The sequence below is a fragment of the Coenobita brevimanus genome, chromosome 28 (assembly GCF_032717465.1).
Source record: "Coenobita brevimanus isolate Jiangsu-jjx chromosome 28, ASM3271746v2, whole genome shotgun sequence".
Taxonomy (NCBI): domain Eukaryota; kingdom Metazoa; phylum Arthropoda; class Malacostraca; order Decapoda; family Coenobitidae; genus Coenobita; species Coenobita brevimanus.
This window is the reverse complement of record NC_136981.1, coordinates 14,687,716-14,702,843: the sequence shown is the minus strand read 5'-3', so window position 1 is coordinate 14,702,843 and position 15,128 is coordinate 14,687,716. Positions and strand designations below refer to the sequence as shown.

Here is a 15,128-nt window from a genome sequence, read left to right as displayed (position 1 = left end):
CTTTGTAAATTTTTTTTTTCACTGGAAACTCGTCTACGGGGCGATAGTTAAAGGGCCGGGAATGGTCACCCCTCTTTGGGACAGGCTGAATGAGAGCAAACGTCCAGCAAGAAAGGTGCAAGTTTATAGGCAAAGGAGAAAGAGTTTACCGAGGCAGGGTGTAAGTACAGAAGCACAGTTCCTGAGGGCAACAGGGAGGATCCCATTAGGCCCATATGCCTTTTTAGTAGTGAGTCCAGTGATGGCAGAAAATACATCAAATGAAGAAATTATAATCTCAGCATTGAGGAAGTCAGATAGGGTAAGAGATGGAGGGACAGCATCGGAATCGTCTAAGGTGGAATTAGATTAGTCTGAGCAGAGTTCTGCTCTATCAGTAGCGAAATAGCTACGGAGCCAGCAGAGTGGAATAGATGAGGGAAGGATGATGAAGTAAAGTTGTTAGAGTTTTTTTGCAAGGTGCCAGAAGGAAAGGGAAGAATTCGAGTTGGAGAGTTTAGAGCATTTAGTACTAATGAAATTATTTTTAGCAGAGCGAAGAACAGACTTAGCATGACTCCGGGCAGAAATACAAAAGATATGAGATTCAGCAGTGGGATGGCTCGGGTACTTTTTGTAGTCCTTCTCCCTATAATGGACAGCATTAGAACAAGCATGATTAAACCAAGATTTTTTTGCATTAATCATAGGATATGAGAAAGGAATGTATACTTCCATGCCCAAGAGAATAACCTCCGTAATATACATGGAATGTTCAGATGGTTCTCGGCCATGGAAGCAATAATCATTCTAGGGAAAATCAAAGTAGGCTGACTGAGGGCCTGCCAATCTGCAACTTCAAAGTGGCACAAATGACATTTCTTTGGAGGGTCCACAGGTCGTACTGGAGCAATGGGACAGGTTAAGGTAATAAGGTTGTGATTGGAGGAGCCCAACGGAGAGGAAAGATTTATGGCATAAGTAGAAGGATTAGGTGTAAGGAAGAGGTCAAGTATGTTGGAACTCTCTCCAAGGCGGTCAGGTATATGGGTAAGGTGCTGTACAAGTTGCTCTAGGTCATTAAGGATAGAAAAGATGTAGGCTTGTTTACCGGGTGGGTCAGTGAAAGGAGAGGAGAGACAAAGGTGGTGGTGAACACTGAAATCTCCTGAAATGGTGATTTCAGAGAAAAGAGATATGGATAGGATGTGTTCCACTGTAGAAGTAAGATAATCGAAGAATTTTTCATAGACAGTAGAATTAGGGTATATGTAAGGAGCACAAATATATTTAGTCACAGAATGACAGGAAAGCTGAAACCAAAGAGTAGGGAGTTTGGAAGAATCAAGTTCAGGAACACGAGAGCAGGTTAGTTCATTGCATAAATATACGCAACATCCACCTTTGGCTTTGAAATAAGTACAGAGAAAGTAGGAGGATAAAGGGAAGGGTTTGCTAACTGTTGCCTCAGACAGCAGAGTCTCGGTTAGGAAGAGAAGGTGAGGTTTAAAGATGGAGAGGTGGTGTTCAACAGCGGGAAAGTTAAGGAAAGGCCACGAATGTTGCAGAAATTAAGAAGTGAGTCAGAAGATGGTTCCAGGCATCTCACTGGGTCGTCGCCGGGAGAGGTCGGGTGGTGGGGGCATTTATGGTCCCCTCCCCCCCCGGGGAACTCTAAGGCTAGGTTAATAAAACAGGCAAATTATGTAGTTTCTTAATACAAATCAAAGGGATACAGCAGTCATAGGAGTCACTGGACATTTTCTTTCTAAGCACACCAGTCATTTTACTGTGCATGCCATTAATTCCCCTTGTACATCAGCTGATGGAAGAAAGATAAAGCTTTCTAAATTCAAAACAACAAATCCCTTTTGGTTGAATTTTGAACAGGACGTGTAGTGTGTAATGTGCATGTAGCTTGGTGTTGACAGTTAGAGAAACTTGTATTGGAGAGTATGCTGGCCTACTCTTAGTGTTACTGAAACACTGAAAAAGGTCAGCAAATGGGGCCAGTTTTCCATCCACCTTGGGAGTACCGCCCTGCTCGACTGGTGTTACAGTCTACTCCCTTCATGGATTTGGAGAAAGCATATGACAGGGAGGATAGACAAGGAGTGTGGAAAATATTAAGGATATATGGAGTAAATGGGAAGTTGATGAATGCCGTGAAAAGTGCGTATGAAGGGGCTAAGGCTCCGGTGTGTGTGTGGATAGTGAACTGAGTGAATTTTTCTATTTGAATGTTGGATTGAAACAGGGATGTGTCATGTCTCCGTGGTTGTTAAATCTATACGGATAGGGGTAATAAAAGAGGTACAAAGAAGGGCAGTGGATGTTGGAGGGGCTTTACTGAGAGAGGGCAACGTTTTGAAATTCCCTGTACTGTTGTTTGCAGACAATACTGGATTGTTAACTGAAGACGAAGGGGAACTGCAAAGCTTGGTGAACAGGTTTAGAAAAGTGTGTAAGAAAAGGAATCTAAAGGTGAATGTAGGGAAGAGTAAAGTTATGGTTTTCGAGAGAAATGAAATCACTGGATGTACGGTGAGGTTGGATGATGAGAAAATGGAAAATGTGAGTACATTTTAGCACTTGGATATTGTGATGAGTAAGTATGGAAGTTTGGAGGATGAAGTGCTTGAAAGGGTACAACAAGGAAGAAAGGTTGCTGGCTCTTTGAAAGCAGTGATAAGAAACAGGGAAGTGGACATGGAAGTAAAAAAGTCACTGACTGACAGTATTGTGATACCAACTCCCGCGTATGGAAATGAACCTTGGACCTTGATGGAAGTACACAAGTCAAGAGTATGAGCTGTGGAAATGAGTTATCTGAGGGAAGCATGTGGAGTTACATGGAGAGACAGAATAACAAATGAGGAAGTGACGGAGCATTGTGATGTGGTTGTGAAAGTGAGAGAAAGCGTTAGTAGAAATACAATGAGGTGGTTTTGCCTTACTATCCTTGTCTTAAACCGAATAACAAGGAGCCTCCAGAGAAACAATAGGTCTGTTGCTGTTGGCTTTCTTTTGGAATTCTTTATACTAGCTACCTCTTCTCGCTCTCGTGAGGTCAGTCAGTCGCTCTCGTGAGGTCAATGTCGCTCTCGTGAGGTCAGTCAGTCGCTCTCGTGAGGTCAGTCAGTCGCTCTCGTGAGGTCAGTCCTCAGTCGCTCTCGTGAGGTCAGTCTGTTCAGACGTGCTAGAGACCTGTGGTAGTGTTGTGCTAGTGTGTTTTAGTGATCTGTGTTAGTGTGTTGTAGTGATCAGCGATAGTGCTGTGCTAGTAATCCTTGAAAGTGTTGTGCTAGTGTGTTGTGGTGTCCCGTAGTGACCCGTGATAGTGCTGCTACCTTGTGTGAACTAGTGCGTAATGGCTTCCTCGGCAGAGAGCTGTGTCCCCACTGCAGGTATTGAAAAGAACTACCTTGAATTAAAGGAGGAACTTTTCGAACTGAAGCGGGAGGTACAAATTCACAGGCAGGAGAAGGCACAAATGAGGGAATTGTTGGAGGAGATGTTGGTGGAGAAAGAGAAAAAGGCTGAAGGTTGGACACTAGTTAACAAGGGTGCAACGAAGTTCAGTCTTAAGAAGGAAACGGAAGTTAAGACCACTAATGCCTTCGACGCACTACGGGACGAATGTGAAGGGAAGGCAGAGAGGGAAGTAGAGGAGAAGGAAGGTGAGAGCACTTCCAGTACAGGTAAGTATAATCAGAACAAGAAAGGTAAGAAAAATGTTGTTGTTGTTGGAGACTCCCAGGTGAACAGGGCCATGTATACTCCACTCGCTAAACATGTGTGTCTTCCAGGGGCCAGGGTGGCTAATGTGGTAGAAAAAATTTCAAATATCGTAAAGGAAAGTGGTGACAAACCCACTGTGTGCCTCAGTGTAGGAGGCAATGATATTAGTAGCCGTAAGAGTGAGGTACTGTGGAAAAGGTACAAGGTGATGTTAGAAAAGGTTAGGGAGAGGGGAGAAACCCCTGTAGTGCTTGGTATTTTACCAAGGTGGCGGGTTGGAAGGGAATGGTTGAGCAGGGCAATAGGGTTTAATTGCCGCCTTGAAAGGTATTGCAAAGATAATGCAATACCTTTCATAGACAGCTGGGACCGGTTTTATGGACGGAGTGCCTTGTATAGTTGGGATGGGACTCATCTTAACAGGCTGGGAGTTACTGTTTTAGCTGGAATGATAGATAGGGAGTTGGAGAGATTTTTTCGAGATTGAGAAGTAGGTGTACAGGAAGATGCAGCAACTACGCTCAGAAATCATTATTACCATGTTTGGATAGATGCATCAATACTTGCAAAATTAAGAACAAAAGTTCAACCAATAGTGTAGATACATCCACTCAGGCACCTCAAATTGAGCAGGCGATGATAGATGATAGAACAAGCGATGATAGAAGGGCGATAAGCGATAGTACAAAAAATTGTTATATTAGTAAAGAGTTTCCCAGTTAGTAATAAAATAAATAACAGCAAATGCCAAGGTAGAGGCATAACTACTAGTAATAATCTGAAAGTGTACTACACAAACAGCCGGAGTTTACATAATAAAATGGATGAACTGAGGGCTTTAATTTGTACAGAGAAAATAGACATTGCCGTTATTTGTGAAACTTGGATGAATACAGACACTCGAGAATTTTTAGCAGAATATCAGATAAAAGGCTATAATATTTTTGTGTCAAACCGTCAGGGAAGAAAGGGGGGAGGGGTAGCTATTTATGTAAAGGATTCATTAAACTGTTACAATAAAGCAGACATTAAAGTAAATAAGGACACAGAAAGTGTCTGGGTTGAAATTAGTAACAATAGGGAGAAATTAGTCTTAGGAGCAATTTACAGATCTCCTAAATTAAGTAGAGCTGATAGTAAATATCTTTGGGAGAAAATTAGGAAAGCATCACAGTCCAGCTTAGTAATAATTGTAGGGGACCTTAATCTGCCAAGGATAGATTGGAGAAATCAGACAGGAGATGCAGAGTCAGAGGAATTTCTAGAGGTAGTACAGGATAATTTCTTTTATCAGTATATCAGGAAGCCCACCAGAGGTAATAATATACTAGATTTGGTTTTAGCTAATAAAGAAAATATCATTAGCGATATAGAGGTTGGTGGACGACTTGGTAATAGCGATCATGAAGAAATTAAGTTCAAATTTATTTGGGATGTCTGTTCCACTGAAAATACCTCCACCGTTCCTAATTTTCGTCTAGGAGATTTCGATGGCTTAAGAGCTTATTTTCGAATGGTATTCCACAGGGAGATTAGCTATTTGAGGGAATGTCAGGTCAGTGGGGAACCCCAGGTCATAGGTCAGGCTCAGGAAACACCTGGGGATGTCCGTCAGGTGTCTGTGAGGGGGGAGGTGGTAGATAGGAATGTAGTCCAGGTGACGGAAATTAACTCAGCTCCAGTACCAAACAGACGTTCGACCAGTGAGAAGTATAACGAGTTAATAAATATAATACACGGAGGCCAAGATAGATATATTCCTTCAAAACCGTTTAGAACTAATAATTCAGAACCTAGATGGTTAAACAACAGATTAAAATCTCTTATAGGCCAAAGGAAAGGAATATATAGAAAAATAAAACGTGGAGAGGAACACTTACGTAACCGGTACACAATTTTAAATAGAGAAGTAAAGAGGGAGATAAGAAAAGCAAAGAGAAGTTATGAAATTAAGGTTGCCAGTGAATCAAAAGAAAACCCCAAGGGTTTTTATCAAATGTACCGAACGAAAAATAAAGATAGGATAGGACCACTCAGAACAGAATCAGGTGACATTACCAGTGAAGCTATTGAAATGTGCTCCATCCTAAATAATTATTTCATATCAGTATTCACCAAGGAAAATCTAAGCCTGGTCCCTCAAGCAGCAAATATTTACCATGAGAATACAGAAAATATTCTTAGTAAAATAACCATTAGTAAGGAGGACGTATTGAAAGAAATTAATAAGTTAAAACCTCAAAAATCGCCAGGTCCGGACGATATATATGCAAAAATTATAAAGGAAACCAAAGAAGAATTATGTCAGCCACTTTTAACGTTATTTAATGACTCTTTAAGTTCAGGAGAAATTTCAGAGGCGTGGAAAACCGCAAACGTAGCGCCCATCTTTAAAAAGGGTGATAAATCAGCTGCGTCGAATTATCGTCCGATAAGTCTAACGTCAATAGTAGGAAAAATGTTAGAGTCAATTTTGGCAAATAAGATTAGAGAACACTTAGAAAAATTTAATCTTATAAACGAAAGTCAGCACGGATTCAGGCAAGGACGATCCTGCCTCACAAATTTGTTGTCATTCTACTCGGAGGTCTATGAGGCAGTAGATAGCGATAAAGCTTACGATGTTATTTATCTGGACTTTAGTAAAGCTTTTGATAGGGTCCCACACGAAAGGTTAGTTAGAAAGGTTCGAGCACACGGTATAGACGGCGATATCTTAAAATGGATAGAATCCTGGCTGAAAGGACGAAAGCAGAGAGTATTAATAAATGGAACTAAGTCGGCCTGGGGATTAGTAACTAGCGGTGTACCACAGGGTTCAGTACTCGGTCCCTTATTATTTATCATATATATAAATGATCTAGACTTAGGAGTCAGTAGCAGCATCAGCAAATTTGCCGACGATACAAAAATAGGGCGTATCATTAACTCTACTGACGATTGCCATAACGTACAAAAAGACCTCGATACATTGTCCAAATGGTCTAAAACTTGGCAAATGGAATTTAACGTTGAAAAATGTAAAGTACTTAACGTAGGCAAGACCATTGGAGATACTAAATACAGCTTAGATAAAAAAGAAATTAGCAAATCGGAATGCGAGAGAGATCTAGGAGTTATGATTAGTAACGACCTTAAACCAAGGCAACAGTGCATTAATGCGAGAAATAAAGCAAATAGGGTCCTAGGATTTATTTCGAGAAGCGTGAGCAATAGATCATCTAAAGTAATACTAAAACTTTATCTAGCATTAGTAAGGCCACATTTAGACTACGCAGTACAATTCTGGTGTCCTTACTATAGAATGGATATTAATTCGTTAGAAAATGTACAGAGAAGAATGACTAAAATGATACATGACGTCCGGAACCTGTCATATGAAGACACACTGAAAAGACTAAGTCTGCATTCGCTAGAGAGGCGTAGAGTAAGGGGAGACTTAATTGAGGTGTTTAAGTGGATGAATGGTATAAATAAGGGAGATATTAGCAAGGTACTTAAAGTGAGCATACAGGATAGAACTAGAAATAATGGTTTCAAACTAGAAAAATTCCGTTTCAGTACGGAAATCGGTAGAAATTGGTTTGGTAATAGAGTAGTAGACGAATGGAATAAGCTACCTAGTAAAGTAGTTGCTGCCTCTTCCATTGAGAGTTTCAAGCATAGGCTAGATAAGCATATGACAAATAAGGGGTGGATATAGAATAAAGAAAATCTTATAACCAATACTAATTCAAAAAAAATTTTCTTTTTTTTTTTTTTTCTTTTTCTTTTCAGGTTACACTATGATAGTCTCTATTCTCCTTTCACACTTTCCTGTAAAATGTCCACGCCAGTTTTTCTATACGGCGTGGTGTTCTTTCTGACTTTTTCCTGCCGGCTTCGGCTGGAGGGTTTGGAGGGCGGGGGAGAGCCTTCTTCTTTGCTATCCTTATCTCATTCTAGTAGTTCAGTTACTCTTCTAGGAGCTGCCTAGCATGGGCCAACCGGCCTACTGCAGTTATCCTCTCTTCTTATGTTCTTATGTTCTTTCCCTTCCGCACTCCTCGTCCTCCCTCCTGTATATCCCCCCCCCCCCGTTCTTTCCTTCCTCCCTCCCTTCCATGTATCTCCCTATCTCAGTTTCCTCTCTCTTCGCCTATTCCCTTGATTCCTTCCCCACCCCCCTCTTTTTCATATATACCTCCCTTCACCCATTCTCTCTCTCTCTCTCTCTCTCTCTCTCTCTCTCTCTCTCTCTCTCTCTCTCTCTCTCTCTCTCTCTCTCTCTCTCTCACATAACCATCCCTTTTGTCCCGTGAAGCAAATACTTCAACAGAGTCGTAAATATCTGGAACAGACTTACTTTTACAAGCTATGCGAAAGTTCATTCCCCTCATGTCCATAAGACACCCCATAAACTTAACATATCCGTAAGCATCGCGTCACGTCTATTGTATATTTATCATTTTGTTAAATGCAAATAAAGCAGTATAAGCACAGACTAGGCTCTGCACAGGTAACCCTGAGTTAACAGTCCCTACTACTTTTGACTTGTGATTGACTGTTGATCACTGAGGGTCCCTGTTAGTGAAGTGACCACCATCGGGATTTTTTTTTATTTTTATGTTCCAGGGATCACTCTTCAGGAGGTCATTTGTGTGCTTGTCCAGCATGGGAAAGTTCATTGTCTCAGTGAAGTGAACGGAGCCAGGGCCTGATTGACAGTTGCCTACCTTAAAAGCGCCAGACAAGGCTGCCACACCACCCTTGAACATCCACACTGCAATTTCCACATCGTGCCTATAGACGCCCCATTAACTCAACGTACCCGTACATAATGTTTTGCCTTAGTTATTTATTTGATTACTCATTTTACTTTATTACTTTCTCTTTCATTTTATTCAAACCGGTAGCTTATAAATAAAGTATTATAGAATGTAACTTTTCCTTTTCAGTCTTTCCTATGAAATTTCCATGTCAGTTTTTCCATGCTACATGGTGGTCCTTATCACTTTTTCCTGCCAGTTTTAACTGGAGAGTTTGGAGGCGGGGGGAGCCTTCTTTCGTTACTATCCTTATCCTTCAGGATGTACTCGTAGAAATAGATCTTGTAGTCGTAGTCTACTCTTAACAAGCAGCCTCGAAAAGACCATAAGGTCCGTTGCTGTTTGCTTTCCTTTGTATCCTTTATATTCATTGTATCCTGTGTATCACACAGATTATTACACATAAATTATAAAGTAATTCCAATAATGTCATGAAAGGGTATACAGTCATCTAATGAAGGAGTGTTTAAACTTGTATGGTAAGACTCGAACACATATTGCTTGCCTGCTTTAATGATTACAGCAGATTCGGATTTCAAATGGGCGATGATGTCTGGCATTTTGGCACCCCGTGTCTCCGGCAGCAGATATGTTGCAAACCCGGCAACCACTGACAGCCCCCCAAATGCTACGGGCGTCATCCAGGGATGAATTGGTACCTGCAAATTGTGAGTGATCATTTCAGTAAGTTTTAATTAAGGAAGATGATGAAAGAATGATGAATTTTTGTGGTTAGAGTGTCTTCAAATCAAATTCTACGCCTTATATTTCAAAATATCGACTGAACAGATACCATTAGATTTCTGGCTCATCAGGAAACTTATAGGACTGGCTCACCAGGATGTCATTGATGAAAGGGCTGACTATAGAACCGAGGCGGGAGAATAGCACCCCCAAGCCTAGCCCTTGCAACCTCACCTCCGTGGGGAACACCTCTGAGGCATAGAGGAAGAGCTCCTGGAAGACGCTAGTGATGGTCAGCTTCCCCACCAGTGCCAGCGTCACTCTTGCCCACCCCGCCTCTGACGTCAAACCGGAAGTCAGGTCAATGCTTAGTGAGTATCTAAGATATTAAGAATTCTTCATCCACATTAAAAAGAAAAATGATCTAAGTTTCTAGAGAAGGGAAAGAAGTTGTATCCGGTTTTCATGGATTTGGAGAAAGCATATGACAGGGTGGATAGATAAGGATTGTGGAAAGTATTAAGAATATATGGAGTAGATGGGAAGCTGTTGAATGCTGTGAAGAGTATGTACGATGGTGCTAAGGCTGCAGTGCGTGTGGATGATGAACTAAGTGAATTTTTCTCTTTGAAAGTTGGGTTGAAACAGGGATGTGTCATGTCTCCATGGTTGTTCAATCTGTACATGGATGGGGTAATAAAAGAGGTACAAGGTAGGGTAGTGGATGTTGGAGTGGCCCTGGTGAGAGAGGATAGTGTTTGGAAACTCCCTGTACTGTTGGTTGCGTATGATACTGTGTTGGGGAGCTGCAAGGCTTGGTGGATGAGTTTGGGAGAGTGTGTAAGAAACGGAATCTAAAGGTGAATGTAGGGAAGAGTAAAGTGATGGTCTTTGAGAGAGGAGAAGTCAGTGAATGTACAGCGAGGTTGGATGGTGAGGAATTGGAAAATGTGAGTACGTTTAAGTACTTGGGTAGTGTGATGAGTAAGGATGGAGGTTTAGAGGGTGAAGTGCTTGGAAGGGTACAGGAGGGAAGAAAGGTTGCAGGTTCTTTGAAAGCAGTGATAAGAAGCAGGGAAGTAAGCATGGAAGTGAAAAAGTTACTAGATGACAGTATTGTGATACCAACTCTAACGATTGGAAGTGAAGCTTGGACGTTGTTGGAAGGACACATGAGAACAGTGGAAATGAGTTATTTAAGAGGAGCCTGTGGAGTCATATGGAGAGACAGGCTGACGAATGAGGATATAAAGGAGCACTGTGGTGTGGATGTGGATGTGATAGGAAGCGTTATGAGGAACACACTGAGGTGGTTTGGCCATGTGGAGAGGATGGAGGGTGAGAGACTGACGAAGAGAGTGTATGTGAGTGAGGTGGAAGGGGGAAGAGGGAGGGGGAGGCCGAGGATGAGATGGAGGGATAGGGTGGAGAGGTATATGAGAGAGGGGTGTGTGAGTTGGGAGCAGGGCAGTGAAATGGCGGGGGACAGGGCGACGTGGAGGCGATTTGTTTGTGGCCACCCCAAACGGGATTGAGGCGTCTGGCAATAGATAGATAGATAGATAGACCTAAGAAAGTCTTGAATTATTCTTTTACTTTATACAGATATATGCCACATATTAGTAGCGACTTCTATATTAGGTTTACAGTACTTAATAGGTTATCATTCATCATCATCATCATCCGGACCTTCTTTCCCACCCTAGGGAAAGGTGAGGAGTAGCATCATCTAAAAAGCCTAAGTTTTCCGAATTCAATGGGCCACGCTTCCTTTCACTCATCATTCAAGCCCACGGAATCCTGATTCCATTAGATAGGCCAAAAAATTTGCACCACTTTCTGTACCTTCAAATATACCTATCTGATAGAGTCAATCCAAATGCTTTCACGTTAAAAAAGGGTGCCAGATCCCTAGTTATGCACCTCTTCGCACAAAATTCATCCAGCCAACTCGGTCTCTTGTCACTCCCTTAGCCTCAAGAACTTCGATACCTCTCCTCCTCACTCACTTGTTCATGATATCCCTCCACCTTCTTGGTCTACCTAACCCCCTCCCTCCTTCCAGTTAGCTCAGATATACCTATTTCAGTACTTTATTGTCATCTATTCTCTTCACATGACCAAACCATCTCAGTACACTCTCTTCGATTCTGGTGTCCACGGACTTCCTCACTCCGCAGCTTTCACTAATCATATTATTTCGTATCCTATCCACCCTCTGTTATCCACATACATTCCTCAGCAGTCCCATCTCCACTACTTTTACTCCTGACTTTTCATTTTCATGCCACGCCGTAGTCACACATCCGTATGTTAAAGTTGGCACTAACACTCGTTCATGTAAGTCTCACGCAGCTGCAACACTCAAGCCTCTGTTTTTAATCAAGGCCTTCATAGCACCAACTACTTTCCTTCTTTGTGTCACTCTACTTTCCACTTCTTTTGCACATTTTCCTCTCTTTTCTATCACTGTACCCAGGTATTTGAACTCTCTCGCCAATTCCAGTCTCTCTCCATTCATTGTAACATCACTCAGGGAGTCACCTTCTCTCTAAAAAACCGCCACGTTACTCTTTTCTACATTCTCTCAAAGCACGACGCTCACAGACATCTACAAAACTCTGCACTAGTTTGCCAGGCTTTTGTCCGGTATTTGCAAGTAGCACTGCATCACCAGCGTACAACAAATTTGAGATATTCCATCACCATTCATTACTATTGCCATCCCTCTGTCCATTACTCGTGTTTTTACTTCTCTCATCACCCCGTCTATATTTATTTTGAACAACCATGGGGACATCGCACAACCTTGTCGCACGCCCACACTCATCGTGAACCAATCACTTAGATGCCCATTTACCCTTACATAATTATTCAAAAACTCTTGACGGCACCAAACAACTTACCATCTACACCACACATGCGTAATCCCTTCAACAATTCTTGTCTGTCTACTTTGTCGTATGCATTTTCCAGATCCATAAATGCCATAAACACCTTAAAGTCCTTCTCACATGTCTTCTCCACAATCTGTCTTACTGCAAATATTTGATCCACACATCTCTGCCACTCCGAAAGCCACTCCGTTCGTCACTCAATAGGACTTATGATTTCTCTCTTACTTTCTCCATAATAATTCTTCCATATACCTTCCCTACCACATTTAGTAGACTTATGCCACGAGAATTCCTGCACTCCCCTCACCTTTATTTTGGTACAGGGGTACAATCATTGCCTTTTTCCACTCTACTGGCACAGTTTCACTTATCCATGCCTTCTTACGCGTCGTCAACAAGCACTCTCTCCATTACACTTAATCATCGCTGCATACACCTCATCAACCCCAGCTGCTTTCCCATTTTTCAGCCTCTTCACAGCGTTCTTCACCTTTGCATGTGTCACGTTTCCTGGCATTGCATTCCTTCTCTGTACACCCCCAAAACCAATCATGTTAACAGTGCTCTCTCCATTCCCATTTATCAGACTTTCAAAACATTCATTCCATATGGTCTTGGATTAATAATCTACCACTTACATCTTTCACACTTTCATGATTCTTTCCACTGCCACCTCTACATTTCTACATCTCTTTTCAGAATAACTTTCTATGGTCAGAGTAATTTGCATTCATTTTTTTTCCTAGATCATCATTTACCTCCATCTCTTTCCTCTTCACTAGTTTCTTTACGTGTTTCTTAATCTCAGTATATCCATTTCTTATTTCAACTGAACCCCTGTGCTGTATCCTCTTTAGCCACTTCTTCCTCGTTTCATCCACTGCTCTCTTAACCTCTTCATCCCATCATGCCGTACCTTTCTTATTTGTTGTTACTCTTCCCACAACACGCACTGCTTTAGCATTCCTAACTAAGCAGTCTCCATATACATTCCACAAGCTGTCCAAATCCATTTCGTTCCATTTCACTGATTCTAACTCCTCCCCTACTTTGGCCCTGTATTCATCTGTCATTCTTTGATCCTCAGCTTCTCAACTTTCAGTCTCTCTCTCTTGGTCCACCTCACTCCTCTCAGCTTCACTTTCCATACCACAATTATATGATCTGACAAACCTCATCCTCTCACTGCCCTCGTATCAGCAACGCTACCAAGCACCGACTTCTCTACGAGCATATAATCAATCAGGCTACTTTCAACATGATCTCCATTCCCTTTCTACCATGTATATTTATATGCATCTTTGTGTTTAAATTAAGAATTACAGATGCACAACCTCCTTTCCCGACACATTTCTTTCAGTCACTTCCCATCATCACTCTTTCCTGGTACTCCATTATTATACATTATATCATTCACAAGATCAGTGCCTTATTAGGTTATATTTTTGTATATTTCTTACATGTGTTCTACTCTTACTGTAGAAACCCTACTTTTAGTGATTTACAAAGTGATGAATGGCTTTCAATCACTCATTGAGAGTGGAGATGTTGCAGCTATTTAGAGATTCTCCCCCCCCCCCCGAAAAAAAAAAATGTCAAAGGAATAACCTCTCATTGTAAAGTATGTGTAATATTCACGAGAAATGCAGGGTCTGCGCTCCTGAGTGTCTCACTGATGACACAGCTAGCGCCAACTGTGATGCAGCTCAGAGATATTTCTTAGCCCATAAAATGACTACCATCATGGCTTCACAATTACCACCATGAGTGGAATACATACACAGGAAAGCAAGAAAAGGATGGAAATTGGAGTGAAAAAAAAAGACTAGGAAAAGTTCAAATAAGACAATGTGTAAATTAAAATACATATAATAAGATTTACTGGATCAAGAGAGAAGGGAACCAAGATTTTAGGAAAATCGATCAGAATTTAAGGTATGGCATTACATACTAAAACACAACATGATGCGAAACAAAGGCTAAAACATTCAGTCTTAGCTCCTGTCAAGTCGTGCGGTTATTTGCACAAAAATTTTCAGACTAATCTAAGATCAGAGTAAAGCGTTGTTTCCATTTCTTTTCCAGTACATACCAGATTACTAACAGAGAAATGTCTATACGTGTACTTACAAATCAACCACAGCCTACATCTTTTTTAGGCCTAGTCTTACAGGGAAACATAATTTCAGTAAGCATTTACAATTAAACAATACAGAAAGAGGATCCAAAACGAACTGTTTTAAGATTAGATATTAACCGTACAATGTGGTGCTTACACAGATTTTCCACTAACTCACTGATAATTCAGAATGATATCTTCATTCACAAAGGCACTGAACGCTACAAACGTGTGCATCCCTGGCCATTTAGCATTGCATTAAAAAAATATATATATATGGGTGCAGTCTAAGACTAAAGTCTTTGGACTTCGTATATTTTTCAGTCAAACGATGGCATCTCAGTCGTCCCTTAGAAAGTGGCGGTTGAGGGTCAAGTGTGGTAAAGAGGGAGGGGGAGTCAGTGGGTGGAGAATGGGGCTTGTGTTCATTGGTTCAAACTTGTGTGTCGACCAACCTGTGGAGCTGAATATTACTGAGACAAGCTTTGGTGCATAAGTTGTCAGAACTCTCAGATGAATAGTGCAAGAAATATGATTGTTTAAAAATAAGTAAGATCAGGAAAAATGGTATTGTATTTAAATTTTATGTGGTAGGAGCTTTCCCATGAGTGAAATCGTGTGGCGAGAGTCAGTAACATGTTATTAAAGGTTTTTGTATTTTAATTCCTCTTTCGAGTATCTGAAGTTAATGTTTATAATTCCTTACTGACGCTGCAATGTAAATGTACTGTACCTCTATTCATCTACCTTTGTAGCTATTCAGTCATTTGTGTTAATGAATAATATTGTTTATACTACTTCGGATAAAAGAGGTTGATGCAGTTGCTTGTTGGTAAGAGAGATATTATGATCTTTTGGCTGGTATGATTATCAATGTGAACGATACATCAGCTGGCATTA

At 41.2% G+C, this 15,128-nt stretch overlaps 1 protein-coding gene across 1 annotated transcript in view; it reads right to left on the bottom strand.

The window, feature by feature from the left end:
• Positions 1-8,935: 8,935 nt before the first annotated feature.
• LOC145394744 (solute carrier family 22 member 6-A-like) overlaps positions 8,936-15,128 on the bottom strand; it is a 289,876-nt gene continuing 283,683 nt past the window's right edge. The window contains exons 10-11 of the mRNA XM_080268523.1: positions 9,366-9,550; positions 8,936-9,187 (exon numbers count right to left, since the gene is read on the bottom strand). Coding sequence (XP_080124649.1) covers positions 8,936-9,187; positions 9,366-9,550 — 437 coding nt within the window. The remainder of the gene's footprint in view (positions 9,188-9,365; positions 9,551-15,128) is intronic.